This window comes from Peromyscus californicus, unplaced genomic scaffold, assembly GCF_007827085.1.
Source record: "Peromyscus californicus insignis strain IS unplaced genomic scaffold, ASM782708v3 Scaffold_6__1_contigs__length_162567912, whole genome shotgun sequence".
Classification (NCBI taxonomy): domain Eukaryota; kingdom Metazoa; phylum Chordata; class Mammalia; order Rodentia; family Cricetidae; genus Peromyscus; species Peromyscus californicus.
In genome coordinates this window covers 136,388,377-136,402,909 of record NW_026294584.1, presented here as the reverse complement: position 1 = coordinate 136,402,909, position 14,533 = coordinate 136,388,377, and the positions used below count along the sequence as shown (strand labels likewise).

The window sequence follows — 14,533 nt, the reverse complement described above, 5'->3', positions numbered from 1 at the left end:
GGGGCAAGGCACAAACAGAGGGCAGAAACCAGGCATATTGGCAAGCAGTTGTGGGAGGAAGTTGGATTTAATGGCATGGAGGGAAGAGGGCCCAGCGACCAGCTAGGCCTTCCCCTCCCCAGGGCTTCCCAAGCTGCCTCAAAGGGGTGTTGCTGATGTGGACATGTCACAATGTTTGGACCACCCTGGAATAGGGGAGTCGAGATAGTAGGGACCCAGCTCAGAAGGTGGGTCCCAAATACCCCCTCTTGTCTTATCTGCCCCAGCACAGAGGGGTGCTTCTGCCCTCTGCTCCTATAGCTGTCCCCAAGGCCAGGCTCACAGGCATGTCAAAGGCCCTGGTTCTAGCAGTTAGACTCCAGTTCTGTGAGCCTGAGGAGGGATGTCATAGGTGTAGCAGGAGCAGTAGGTTCTGGTTGGTTCTTCCGGGGAAGGTCTTCAGCTGGGCACACGAGCTGTCGGAGCCGCTGAAAAGACAGAGATAGTTGTCATGGTAGAGGAGGGGTGCCAGCCAGTGTCCCTCATTACTGATGTCCATCTGCTTTCCCTACTGTAAACCTGCTTCCAGCTGCCAACCCTACAGTCACAGCGTGGCTCTTGCAGTTATTCTGGGTCCCTTTTTTTTAAGACTCCCAAGTACCATTTCCCTGGAGCCCTGGTACCCACACCAGGCTGGAGGCAGGGGGGTCCCTTTATACACCAGCTCCCATGGGAAGCAACCCGCCTCCCATCCAAGATCTACTCATCCAGTGAGGTTCCTGGCCCTCATTGCCTTCCTCCTACCTCTCTGAGTGGGCCCTTGAGAGTCCTAAGCTTGTAGATGCTCCAGGCAGGAATGCAGATCATGGAGGACAGAGCTAGGAGCCAGCCCAGGGCATCCCCCCACCATGGGTACGTGTACTTCTTGTTGTAGGTCAGCGGTGTATATTTGATCAGGGAGAACAGGAAGGTTGCCTGGAGTGAAATGGAGGAGAAAGAGGTTGGTGTTGGGGCCCGGTGCCTTCCGCCCCCCGCCCCCCCCCATCCCACCCCCACAGCTACCTGGAAGGGGCTGTTCTCCCAGCAGGCTATGCTGCTTATCTAGGTCAGTCAGTCTCCAAGCTCCACCCACATTCTGCTCAAAGTCCACTCCTGGGTAGCTATTTCCAGTGTACATCCCCTGTCACTGCAAAGCCCTCAGTCAGCTCTAGTTAGGACATAACTGTGTGCCATCTCCTGCACCAAGAGTCAGCCGTGAGGACTCCAGTCTCCCTCTACCCTCCTAGTTCACATCAGGCATACGGTAGGAGCTTCAGGAAGTGCTAACTCTCTGGAACATCCTAGATCCTGTGGGTGCTTCACCCGTGGAGACTGTTTTGTCTATAAAGTGAGGGTAGAGCTGACGCTTTTCCCATGTGTCGCTGAGATGTGTGTGTGTCGGGCACTCTGTGAACCTGCTGCTGTGCTCACAAGCATGATTCTGAGCAGCCTAACATTGCATTCCCGTCCTATCTGGGACATCGGCCTCTAGCTGTGCTATTGGTAAACTCATCAGACAGCCTTGAACCTCCATTAATCCCTCTGTGATTAGGGGAATCCTCTGTGAAGGGAAAGGAGGAAGTTCTCTTCCTATCTTACCTAGTGAGAGGATGGATGAAAATCTAAGATGCTGTCCAAGGCCTAAGGAACTATGGGCCTCCACTCCGCTGCAACCACAATCCGCCTCCACCCTGCCCCCTGCCTTTACCCCTTGAGAGTTCAGTTACCGTGCACACAGCTGGGGTGAAAAAGAGCCAACAATATTTGATAAGAGGCCACGGCTTGTACCCAATCATATCCTCAACGTTGTCATAGAAGCGGCTGGCTCCTGTCGGGGGAAGGAAAAAGGACAGAAGACACATTTCAGGCTGTGCAGGGTTGGAATGGAGCCAAGCAGACTAGGTTGGGCATGGACAACCAGACAAGTGGCACAGTTGCCTTTTGGAAGCATGGCTGGGAGAAAGCGGTTGGCTAGGATTTGCGGGCATATACAACATCAACACTGAAGCTGCTAAAGCATTGGGACAGGACAGGATAGGGACCCTCCAGATGCTCTAGGCACAGCTGCGACAGAAAACGTGAGTGTGAGCAGCAGATGTCTCCCTTCTGTCTGAGAGTGCTGACATGGAAGGGTGTGCCAGGCTCTGGGCCCAGGGCAGAAGCCACTCACCATAAACCCAACCCACACAGAGGGATTCAAAGATGGCCACGAAGAGAAGGCACATGCCACTGGCTGCATAGTAGTCGAAGAGCTGAAACACGTACATGCCGCCCTGTGTGGGAGAGGATCATTGGGAGGAAGCAGAGAAGGGCCGACCCCTATGACCCCTATATCCCGTGCCTCACAGCGGGACAGAGGTGGTGAAGCTCACAGACAGAAGTATAAGACAAGAGAGCTTTAAGGCCTGAAGCCCCGAACAGCCATAGGCAGCAGCTGTTTCTTATCATTGCTTCTGGATGGAAGATGGAGAGCATGATCAGAGAGCGGTTATTGTTGCCCCTGAGCCTGTTCAGGGCTAGACCTAAAGGCTCCCGACAGTGTGTCCAGTCTTTTGAGGAAGGATAGTCAAGCTGATGGGTTCTGTCATCTGTCTTCTCCAGTGGGACGCTGGCAGAAGACCACCCATCCCCATAGAACCTCTTTCCCTTTGAGGTCATTCCTGGGACGCATGGGATCCCACCAGAGAGCTAGCTTTCCCACTCTAAGATTTCCCATCCATCCTCTCCATCTGTTCTCTGTTGCCCTAGAGCCAAATTACCCCTCAACCATTCATTCTGTGGGGGGCTAACAGCCAGGAGGCCTATCCTGTGGTCCTTCCCGGAAGGTGTCATTGTCTGTTTGGCTCCTAATGAGGTCCCCATCTAGCCTCCCAGACTCTCACCTCTGTGAGCATGATCAGTCCAATGAAAAAGGAGAGGACAGACACTATAAGGATGAGGATTTCCCTCCGGTTCTTCTTACGGAACACCCTGGGATACATGTCCACCAGCGCTGTCACCAGGCTTTCTACGCATACAAACTGAATGAGAGGGTAAGAGAAAGTAGGGGAAAGGGAGCTCCCAGAGCAAGCCCTGTCAGCCAACTCCAGCTTCCTTCCAGCCGGCAGCCTCCCCTTCCGGCCCTCAGAGCAGTTATCCCTGTATGTGGGTGTGAGGTGACGCCACCCTGAAAGCTCCTCCAGGTCCCTGGAAAGGGATCCACCTCTGACATCCACCCAGTCCCCAACTATCCCAGGTCTCGCGGGGCATAAACTCAGCCGTTGCCCTCTCCACCCGCGCGTCCCGCAGACTTGGGGTGGCCACCTTGGTACCTGGCTGTCTAGTCCCAGGAGAACAACCATGAAGAAGAAACAGCAGGCCCACAAGGGTGAGAAGGGCAACATCACCACGGCTCGAGGGTAGGCGATGAAAGCCAGGCCAGGGCCTGCAGCGGGAGCAGAGGAACACAGCCCAGAGCCTGAGCCAGCTCCAGGCCTCTGCAACCCCAGGGCCTCCCAGGATGGGGCCATGGAATGACAGAGCTGGAAGAAGCTGCCCCCCAAAGCCGTCATCACCAGCACATACTGACACAAGCCACCCAAGTTTCTACTTGGCCCCCAGCGTCCAAGGCACCACCCTAACGTATTACGGCAAGAAGAGAACCTAGAAACCCTAGCAGTGAAGAAACTTGGGTCCCACAAGGGCTCTAGACCCCCAGATCTACTGCCTCAAATCAAGGGTCTCAAGCTAAGAACGAGGTCCAGGGGCCGGCAGGCCGAAGAAATCCGTGAAGCTAACCTGGAGGGAAGTAAGAGAAAATGGGAGGGGCCTGTGGAACACTAGAGAGGGAAGGGTCGTTGCTTTACTGTGCTGGCAGTAAAGGGAATACCCGGGGCTGGATTTGGTCTGGGCCTGCAATTCACTGTGGCTACCTCAAAGCCTTTTCTGTCCCTATCATGGCTGAACCAGAGTCAAAGGAACCCACTGGCACGTTTACCGTCAAATGGCTGCCCGTCTAAGCTGATTCAGACGGCAAGAACAAATTCACCTGCCAAAGCCTGGTTAAGCCATAGGAAGTGTCCTCTGAAAAGCCAAGGGTACCCTGGGACCTGGGACCCAGTTCCCACACTAGAAGAGCCAGGATAGTATTGCTATCCGCTTCACATGGTTTACACCTCCGAGTACAAGCCAGATGCGCTACATGGCATGTGCCATACACTGCTTCAATGTCCTTTACCGAAAGTGCTTGGGAGGTTTACTTCATTTGGGAATATTTATACAGACCCATACAGTTAGGTTTCCCTGCTCTAAAAATTTGAAATGCCCCCAAATTGGAAAGATTTTCAGCGTTCACTCTGGATCCTGGTTGCCAAAGGTCTACCTGTCCTCAACCTCCCAGAACACTCACCTGACTCAGCAACTTCAGATATGGGCACACCTTGCTCCTGAGACATGAAGCCCAGGATGGAGAAGATGGCAAACCCAGCCACGAAGCTGGTGCCGCTGTTGAGGATGCAAAGGGCGACGCAGTCCCTGGTGGGGTACAGGTAGGAGAAGGAGGCATCCGTTAGGTCAGAAGAGAACTGCCAAAAGCCTGGGCTTCCTGTCCAGGAGCTAACAGAAACCCCGGGGGACACAGCCTCTCCCACAGTTGCAGAGACCAAGGGTGGAGCTCACTAGCAGACTTCAAACTGGTCAAGTGCACCCCTCCTCCAGCCCCTTTGACCCCTGACTGGCTCATATGTGGAATAAACATTCTCTCAGTCCTGAAAGAATGATGCCATGCAGAAGGAAAACACTAAATGTTCCAGCCACTCTATCCTCTCCACCCTGATACACTGCTACTATACATCTAGAGACAGGGCCATTCTGATATGAGCTCAGGTGGATTGAGCGTGGATAATCACAAATAACAAATAATTCTTACACATCTCAATTTGTTCTTGAAATGCACAATAGAATTTTTGGCTATGTTTCAGATAATATTAAAACTAGCTGAAACTCCTGAGTATGAACCAGGAGACAGATATCATAAAGTGAAGAGGAGTGTCTGGGTGGCAGGCCTAGGCAGTGAAGTGAGAATGTACAAGGACACATCATTTGCCCTGTAGAGTCCCCAAGACTGGATCACCATTGCACAACATTAGTAATTACTGTCCAGCCTTGCTGGCATAGCTCTCTTGCACCTACGCGTCCCTTAATAAGCCAGGGAAGGTTGTGTGCCCCATGTGGTCTTCCAGCCAATCACAGCTGACCTCCCCTTTGAAAAGCAATCCTCTGCCCAGCCTACAGCCAGCCTCTATGACTTTTCCATAGCCCTGGGATACTAAGGTAGGATGCAGATGGAGCAGGTGCGCGAGCTAGCGCAGTCCACCCTGATCCAGGTTGGCAGGGGGCGAGAGTCACCTGTAGCAGTTGTTGTGGTACTGGTTGTAGCTGCCCAGGGCCGTGAGGCACCCCAGACAGATGGCGAAGGAGAAGAAGATCTGGGTGCCCGCATCCATCCACACCTACACAAGGGAAAGGAGGAAGCTGAACGGTACGAAAGCCATGCAGGTCTCCATGGGAGAACACGGGCACGCTCCAGGTCCCGGCTAGCGGTGGTGGCAGACCTGTTCCCACTGCTCACCGAGTGGCTCTCCATCTTGGACTCCTAAGTAGAGTTTCTTGGGGATGCCACAGGATAGAACAGATGCTGGGCATTCAAAGAAGACTAACAGAGACACGATGGGAAGGATTAGAGGATGCTCTAGGTCTAGAGCTTGGTATAAGGTATTCAGTCATGGATATTAAGTCCATGCCCTGTGTCCTCTTATCTCAGGTCTCATGGCAGTGTGACCAGTAGGGAAGGCATTTCTAGGGATGTGAGTCCATGATAGCAAAGCCATTTCAAGCCTAGAGCTTTGTCCCACAACCCTTTATGTCTTACAAGCCAAGAGAATAGTCTTCCACTCACAGGAATCCAGAGGAAGAAGTGGACAGCAGAAACTTCCCATCTAAACCTCAGTGTGGCCGTCACTGTTATCTCAGCTGGCTGACCCAGCCTTACATGTTGTGGTTTAGATCTAGCAGCTAGAATAATATCCCAACGAGAAAGAACATCAAGGCTCAGGGCTAAGCCATTCACAGGGTTGCAGGAGGTAGGTTCCAGAGGCCACAGCCCTCTTGCCTCCCATTATTTCCTTCCACAGATAACAACCTCTGGTGCCCCTTCTGGCCCCACAGCTCCCCAGTCCCTTCCTGCCTCTCCCTAATTCCTTAACCATAACCACTACCCTCAGTCTCCCTGCTTTACCCTCACCCCACCCTCCACTCTCTCATCATACTCAGACCTACATGATGGGGGTCTAGGGGACCCAAGGGCAGCTGACCACTTAGAATCACTCCTGCTCCTCGGCCAACATCCACAGCTGAGACAATGAGTCTCGCAGGCTGGAAGAGAACCCAGAACTTTTCCCAAGCTCTCTGGCAATACTAACAGTCAGCTACGGGATCACGGTCGTATAGTCCTTGAAAAGTGGCGTCCGATGCAGACCATTTACCCCTTTCTCTTATCATAGTTCTGTCTCAACAGGCATACAGACCGAACAGAGAGATGGCATAGGAAGGGGGAGAGTGTCTGCAGCCTTCTGTCCTCTCTGCTCACCGAGAAGCCCCTCCAGGGAAGAGGCAGCAGCAGCAGGAAGCACAGCAGAGGTTGCGGGAAGGGGCTAGAGCTCGCCAGACAACAGCCCACGAGGTGGAAGGCACCCGATAACCACGAGGGGCAATTGCAACGGGGGAAAGTAATGGGACTGGGCCTCTCCGAGCAGCTGGACAAGCAGAGGACGGGGTTAAGGAGACTACAAGGACACGTGAGAGTGGTGCCACCCATGTGGCTGTTCCTTCAAGATGTTTCAGGTCCTCTGCTCTCCCTAAGAGTGTCCTAATCATCTCAGGGAAACACAGTACAGCCTCTCGTATTGTTCTGTCCTATTCTTTCCTGACTCCATAGGGTCTGGGCCACTTAAAGAGCAGGACTTTGAAGCAAGGGACACTGAGTCTGGACAGGGAGAGGAATCCCTGGGTTGGGGGTGAGAGGGCTGAGTTAATGGGACAGCAGTCATGATGCCAGCTGCTGGCTTTCTCCCAAACAGGCCATTCAGGCCATAGCTGTGCAGCCTGAAAGCCTCACTAACCTTGGACTTTTGCCCCATGCCTCACAGTGCATTGGCCCTGTGTTACAAAGGCAGCCCCGTGTGCCTGCAGAGACACTGTGATGGCCCCTAGGCAGGCGGTGGCTCCATCCTGTGACCATGAATATTTGTGAACTTGGATTTGGGAAGACGTCTTAAGAGAAACCATGGCTTGGCTGTTTGCCTCACCTAGCAGGGGTTGGGGACAGGGGAGGCGAATGGGCCATGTCTGGAGAGAGGTTAGTGAGAACAGAGAAACTACCACACAGGAGGGCGAGAGTTCGGAGCTCAAGGGTCATCTGTGGCCTTTGACGAAAGCCCTCTGGCTGTGAACTTGGCAGATCTTGCTCTGTGCAGCTGCAGCCCATCAAGCCTGCTGGGGTAGGGGAGTGGAACAGGATGGGGTGGTGGGGGAGGCTTCAGGAACACACAGAGCAAGCTGTTGTGTTCCCCACCACAGGCGACCCACTGCCTGATCATTCCAGGCACCCTGGGTTTCAGAACAAAACTCTGACATGTCTCCCGCTGGGCCAGAAGATTGACCCAGAAAAAAAAAAGAAATATGAAAAACACTTGGTAGAGTGTGGGCAAAAAGAGGTCTTTGGGGGAGAGAGGAAGAGAGCAGATTCGGGAACGATGTCTTCAACCTCCATATTTGTGGATAAATGCCTGTTATTCTTAGAAGGGCAATGACTTTCAATGGGACAGCCATAGTCAAACAGACCTAGGCTCCAGCCCCACCTCTATTCGTTTACTGGTGCTTGATTTAACCTCTCTGAACCATCCTGTTCTCATCAAATCAATCCAATAACAAAATAATGTACGCAAAATGCCTAATATATATATATATAAATTAATTCCCTACCCTAGAGTCATTTTCAAAAAAGGAGTCCTTAGAACTCAAATAATCTATAGGCTTTCAGATAGTCATGATGGCCCACACCTTGTAATCCCAGCACTTGGGAAGTAGAAACAGAAGGATCAGGAATTCAAGGTCATCCTTAACTACAAAGCAAGTTCCAGGCCAGCGCGAGCTACATGAGTCCCTGTCTTTAAGAAATTCTGGAAAAGATCAAGGGTGAAGGGTAAGGTGGCAGACAGACTAAATGAGCACTCAAGACCAGACCTACCCCTCTCGCATACTAGCTTCTGCTTCTCAACAAGTCACTTGAACTGTCCAAGCTTTCACACCTCCTTCTATCAAATGAGGCCAATACCTGACTGGGGATGCATTTGGTGATTAAAACAATTCAACCACGAGGCTCAGTGCCTGGCAGAAGATAAGCACATTTGAGCAGCTTTTGCTTCGGCTCTCAATAGACAACACCAAAATAAAGACCTAGTGTTTCTGGGTGATGGTGGTGCATGCCTTTAATCCCAGCACTTGGGAGGCAGAGGCAGGCGGAACTCTGTGAGTTCAAGGGCAGCCTGATCTACAGAACAAGTTCCAGGACAGCCAGGGCTACACAGAGAAACCCTGTCTCAAAAAACACAAAAACAAAGCAACAAAAAAGAATTAGTTTTGATCCATGGTTACAACATCGCACTTCATAAGAATTGCAACATGTGGGGGTTGAAAAGTTTCCACGGGGCTCTTCAGACAGTCCACCCCCACTCCCTGCCCTTACTCTTCAGCTGAAGTTCAGTAGAACAAGAGGTCACCATGAGGGAGAGCCACATGGTGTGAGCAAAGCAGGTGCTGTATTGCTAAGAGCCAGTTCTCAGCATGAGCCCTGGAGCCTGGAAAAGGCAGGAACCTGGCCAGACACAGCAGGCCTGGCAGAGAGGCGGAAATGAGAGAGGAGCCCAGCAGTCTCCCCTGGCTCTCTGCCTCTGCTCTTGGCGGGAGAGATGCCCTCAGTCTTTGTGCTACCTAGTGGGGATCCTGTACCTTTCTCAAGTGCCAGGCAAACACCAGTTGGAATTATCACACTCCCCAAGGAGTGCCAACTACATTCAATTAGGGCCTAGCAGGATGTCCCACCCTGCAGACACTACTCAGCTCACAGATGACAAGGACCTACCTTCAACATGGGACTACAAGCCGGCTGCCCTTGAAACTGCCCCCTGCCTACAGCCCCAAAGCCTATGGAACAGGCACGTTCCCTGTGCAGCCTACAGCTGCCTGGGGATTGGACGGATGGGCAATAGGAGCTCAGCGTTCAGTAAGCCAAACACATCTTCTTTAACCCCCAGAGTTGAAGGTTGCCTGGCCCACACTCATGACTTCTGGAAACTTATATACCAAACACTGCCCCTAGCATGGGCCTGACACAGGATGCAGCTCGATAGTTTTTGGTGAAGGAGTTACACAAGAAGCCAGGGTGAGCAGACAGAGACCGCACCTTCCAGAAGAGATCAGAAAGTCTGTGGGGTTTGTCGCCATTCAGACATGCTTCCAGTTGCAGATGTGAAGACAGTCTTAAAACCCAAAACCCCAAAATCTTAAGGGCCTCTAGACCTCGGTTTCTCTATCTATAAAACAGGAGTAGCTCATTCATGTGCTGGGAGGATTGGCTGAAATCAGTCATATAGACCTCTTAACAGTACAGGGATGTAACCATTGTTAACTACAAACAGCTGGTTAGGACAAAGCTACACACACTGGGCCCCTTTGGTCTCTCAGCCTACCTGTTGTTCTAGAACCTCAAGGGGTCCCTTCTGCAAGGTGGATCCATGCCTGACTTTACCTACCTGCCACAGCCTGCTTACTGTCCACTATCCATCACAACCATTGGTTCCAGGTAAAGACAAAGGCTTCCAAATCATGGAACAGAAATGCCGGGCCTACGGTCTGCCCATCTGCACAGTAAAGCAGCTTTGGGGCCAAGTCCTGGAAGCTTCAACAGCTCTGGTCCTATAGCTTTGGCTCCATAGCTCGACCAAGTCCTAACACCCCATACAGCAGTTTGAGAGGAGCCTGCAACTCTGGTTTGTGAGAACCCAGAGAGGAGCAGGAAAGGCTTACATCCCCCAGGAAGACTCAGGACCCAGGCTGCTGGAGTTTGTGAGAAGAGTCTGGCTGGGGCTGGCCTGGCTGCTGGGAGCTATGGCTGCCCTGAGAAGACTTGCAATTCCTCCAGATAAGATGGGAGACTTGGGCGTGGTTCGGCTTCTGGATCAACCCCAATTCTGCCCAAAGGAGAACTGTTGCCTCAGGCCAGCGGGGACTGGGAGCCCTGTGACATCCCTTGCCTTGCCATCTTCCAGCAACTTCACAGAGAGGGTGTGTGCCTTGCTATTTTTAACTCTTTGGAAAGCCATCCAGCAGTCTTCTAGGTATGGGAACCACTTGTCCTCAGGTCCCCTAGGGGTCCTTGTGCTGATACAGAGAGTCCCCCCCCCAAACCACCAACCTAGACACATCCTCCCCTCTGAGCCAATGAATCACAGGCAACATGTAACACTGGGTGGCAGCCTCCACATCCCTACTGCTTGACCAGCCTTCAGAATGGCTGCCAAGAGGGCACTTGTCAGAAGCAGGGGCTTCACGATCAGGCCACTTCACACTCCCTCACTGTAAAGCAACACAACCCTCCAGCGCTCCTCCCTGGACACGGTGGTGGAGTGGGAAAGGGAGGCCTGAAGGAAAAGAGATGACTGACAGAAAATTTGACACCAGCCCAGCTGCTGTGGGAGGAGCAGGAAGCCGAGGCTGGAGGGTCAGGTCACTTGGCCAGAGAGGGCACCACAGGGCAACGGGGGTGGCGGGCTGAGGGGGCGGAGACAAGGGAGGAAACTCAGGAGGAAACGTGGAATTTGAGAATGAGGAGGGAGGGGAAGGGGTGCAGCCTGCCAGTAAAAGTGCTTAGTGGTATTTGTAGTCCCTAAGGATTATCGCCAGGGTCCCTAGACCAAGAAAGAACAGTGGCGGGTACTGTATGACCACAGGCAATTGCTGGCACACATCTCCCGAAGGCAGCATTCCCACCCCTACCACACTAAGGACATCACCACAGATACTTTGGGGACCATCCAGGAGCTGAGATACTCCGTATAGCTCAAGCACCCCCGACGAGCCACGTGGTGGCCCTGGAGCAGCTTCTCACCTGGGGGTCCCACAGACGTGTGATGTTGGGGTACAAGTAAAACTGAATTCCTTGGGCTGCCCCAGGCAGCGTCACTCCTCGAATCAACAGGACCGCCAGCATGAGGTAAGGGAATGTGGCTGTGAAGTACACCACCTGGCCAAGGCAGAGGAGACACAAAGGACGGAGTAAGAAAGGAAGGAGCACACAGGAGCTCCCAGTGCACAGAAAAGAGTTCCCCTCTAAATCCTCCCTCAGCCTCGCAGCTGTTCGACTCCCTTTCTCCAAGCTTTGGACCACAGCTCACCTCTCCTTCCCTCCAGCCCCGCCCTCCATGCTGCTCCATGTCTGTGGAGTAGCTGGGTGAACACAAGCATTTGCCCACACAAGTGCTTAGAACTACAGCAATGGTGTCTGGTATGCAAATGTCTATGCCATGTGATCCCTTGGGGTGGGGGTCAGATTAGGAAAGCAGACTTATGAGAGGCCTCCAGGGCAGGAGTCCGGAAGAGCTCAGGATGCGTGTATACACACACACACACACACACACACACACACACACACACACACACACACACATACACACCATGCTCCACTTCAGCCTCTAGGGCGAAGAAAGGTCAAAATTCTTGAACTGGCTGAGAATCGTTGTGAGGTGTGTGGTCTAACAACATTCTCTAGCCACTGAACTCTCTCATGGAATGGGGACCCATGGCTCTATTAGATGTGCAAGGTGCTCACACCCACGATAGATTCCAAATCAGAGTTCCTCTGGTACTGCCTCTCCTCCCTCTCTCCTCCCATTTGTCTCCCAGGAACACAGGGTTGGAACCCATGAGAGGCACAGAATCATGGAAGGAAGCCACATAAATTGCTATTGTCATCCTCTTCCATTCCTGACTAAGCTAAACCAAGGGTGACAGCCCCTAGGGAAGGCAGGCTGTCCTGGGATGGGAGGAAGAAGAAGCTTGCCAGCACAGACCTTGCCTGTGGACTTGACCCCCTTCCAGATGCAGAAGTAACAAATAATCCAGGCGAGCAGGAGGCACAGGACCAGTTCCCAGCGCAGCGCCCCCAGGTGCTGGATGCCATCTGAGAGCTTCAGGACTCGCCTCCTAAGAGAGAAGGTGTACCTTGACCTCCTTTTTCTTGGGTTTCATTCCTTCCTTCCTCTCCCTCCCTTCTGGGTTGTTGTTGTTGTTGTTGGGTTTTTTGTTTTGTTTTGTTTGTTTGTTTTTTATTTTGTGGAGTTTTTTTTTCCTGTATAAGGGATAGAACCCAGGGCCATAAGCATGCTAGGCAACCACCCCAACTGTAAGAGTCCATGTATGGGCAGCAGAGTGATACCTCCAAGCTCTTGTCTAAAGACCTGTGATGCTCTCCTTTGCACAGAGATGGAGACAGACCTAAAGTGTGGCTAACACACATGGTGCCCAGTTCAGTTTGCTTGGAGTGTTCACTGAGCATGGGGGAGGGGATGCAGACATAAACTTTCTCATCCATCTGAGGATGCGTGATGTCAGAGATCAAGCCTTGGGTGAGTGACATTCAGGGATAGAGTCTGGATGAAATGCAGTACCTTCAGCCAGAGGGGAGGGTGGTTAGTATAGGTGCACGTAGATGGGCACTCTATTGTGAGAATTGTGAAGTTCATCTGAGAACAGTCCTGCATTAATCATAGTAAAGGTACTACAGAACTAAGACCCATAGGCGCTACCCCAGGAAATCCCCAGCGCAGGCCCCTCTTTGGAATGTACAGCCACATCCAAAAGGGAGAAGGGCCTCACTTACTCCCAGAACTCGATGACAGGAGAGGTGGCATTCTCAGAAGTCACATTCAGGGAGACATTGGTCTTCTGGAACTCCACACAGTTTTCTACCCATGAACCCCAGGGAAGAAGGAGAAAGTTCATCAACTAACACCGGGCACGACCAAAGAATACAGGATCAAAGTAAAGTGGCCAGAAGGCCCTGGGCTAGATTCCGTCGAGCCACACACTCTCCCACATAGCAGCCTTCCACGGGGCAACCTCACCTCTCACACACTCTCACTGTGGACTTCCCACTGTTTGTCCAGCAGATCCTCATAAAGTGTGGTCCAACAGCACTTGGGAAGAGGCTCTGCGTGCCAGCTGATTCCAAATATAAGCTATCCCTGGGGAACTGTCCCAGGTGGAGTCACCTCCTTGGAGGGATGCTAAGAACGCCTTCTAAGAAAGTCACACAGCAAAGTGACCAAGAGCACAGATGTGGGGACAAGGTCGGAGAGCGTTGGCTTGAATGCTGACTCTCGGGGTACTGACTATGTGGCCTTGGGTGAGTGACAGTTTGACACCCCAAGCCTCACTTCCCTGATCTCTGGAACATAGATATTAATATGAGGGACCGGTGGAATAGTGAATGAAAATACAAATGTGAAGTAATGAATGGTGGCTCTTCATTACCTGCATATCACTTTGGAATTTTACATAATGCTGACACTCTTTTTAATATTTTATCATCAATATAATCTTGGGGACTATAAAGACAGATACTAGCTGGGTGGCGGTGGCGGCAGCGCATGCCTTTAATCCCAGCACTCGGGAAGCAGAGCCTGGCAGATCTCTGTGAGTTCGAGGCCAGCCTGGTCTATGGAGCGAGATCTGGGACAGGCACCAAAACTACACAAAGAAACCCTGTCTTGAAAAACCAAAAAAAAAAAAAAAAAAAAAAAAAAAAGACAGATACTTTGTTTGGGGGCCAGCAAGATAGTCCAGCAGGTAAAGGTACTTGCTGCCAAGCCTGGCAACATACACTACTTTCTTCTATACTCCTTTCTACTGTGTTCATAGTGCGTGTGCTGGCTGGTTTTGTGTCAGTTTGACCCAAGCAGGAGTCATTAGAGAGGAGGGAGCCTCAGTTGAGAAAGTGCCTCCGTAAGACTGGGCTGCAGGCTAGCCTTAGAGCAGTGGTTCTCAACTTTCCTAATGCTGCAACCCTCTAATACGGTTCCTCATATTGTGGTGACCCCCCCAACCATAACATTACTTTATTGCTGCTTCATAACTGTAATTTTGCAATTGTTATGAATCGTAATGTAAATATCTGATATGCAGGATACCTGAAATGCAAACCCCCCAAAAAGGGGTCATGACCCACAGGTTGAGAACCACTACTATAGAGCATTTTCTTAAATCAGTGATTAATGGAGGAGAGCCCAGCCCATTGTGGGTGGTTCCATCCCTGGGCTGGTGGTCCTGGGTTCTATGAGAAAGCAGGCTGAACAAGCCATGAGAGGCAAGCCAGCAAGCAGCACTCCTCCATGGCCTCTGCATCAGCTCCTGCCTCCAGGCT

General features: G+C 51.9%; 1 protein-coding gene across 1 annotated transcript in view; it reads right to left on the bottom strand.

The window, feature by feature from the left end:
- Positions 1-48: 48 nt before the first annotated feature.
- Positions 49-14,533, bottom strand: part of Slc6a13 (solute carrier family 6 member 13) — a 37,017-nt gene continuing 22,532 nt past the window's right edge. The window contains exons 5-15 of the mRNA XM_052721017.1: positions 12,992-13,076; positions 12,183-12,315; positions 11,222-11,356; positions 5,404-5,507; positions 4,406-4,530; positions 3,330-3,442; positions 2,901-3,038; positions 2,189-2,291; positions 1,746-1,846; positions 784-954; positions 49-467 (exon numbers count right to left, since the gene is read on the bottom strand). Of these exons, the coding sequence (XP_052576977.1) occupies positions 345-467; positions 784-954; positions 1,746-1,846; positions 2,189-2,291; positions 2,901-3,038; positions 3,330-3,442; positions 4,406-4,530; positions 5,404-5,507; positions 11,222-11,356; positions 12,183-12,315; positions 12,992-13,076 (1,331 nt within the window). The 3' untranslated portion in view covers positions 49-344. The remainder of the gene's footprint in view (positions 468-783; positions 955-1,745; positions 1,847-2,188; positions 2,292-2,900; positions 3,039-3,329; positions 3,443-4,405; positions 4,531-5,403; positions 5,508-11,221; positions 11,357-12,182; positions 12,316-12,991; positions 13,077-14,533) is intronic.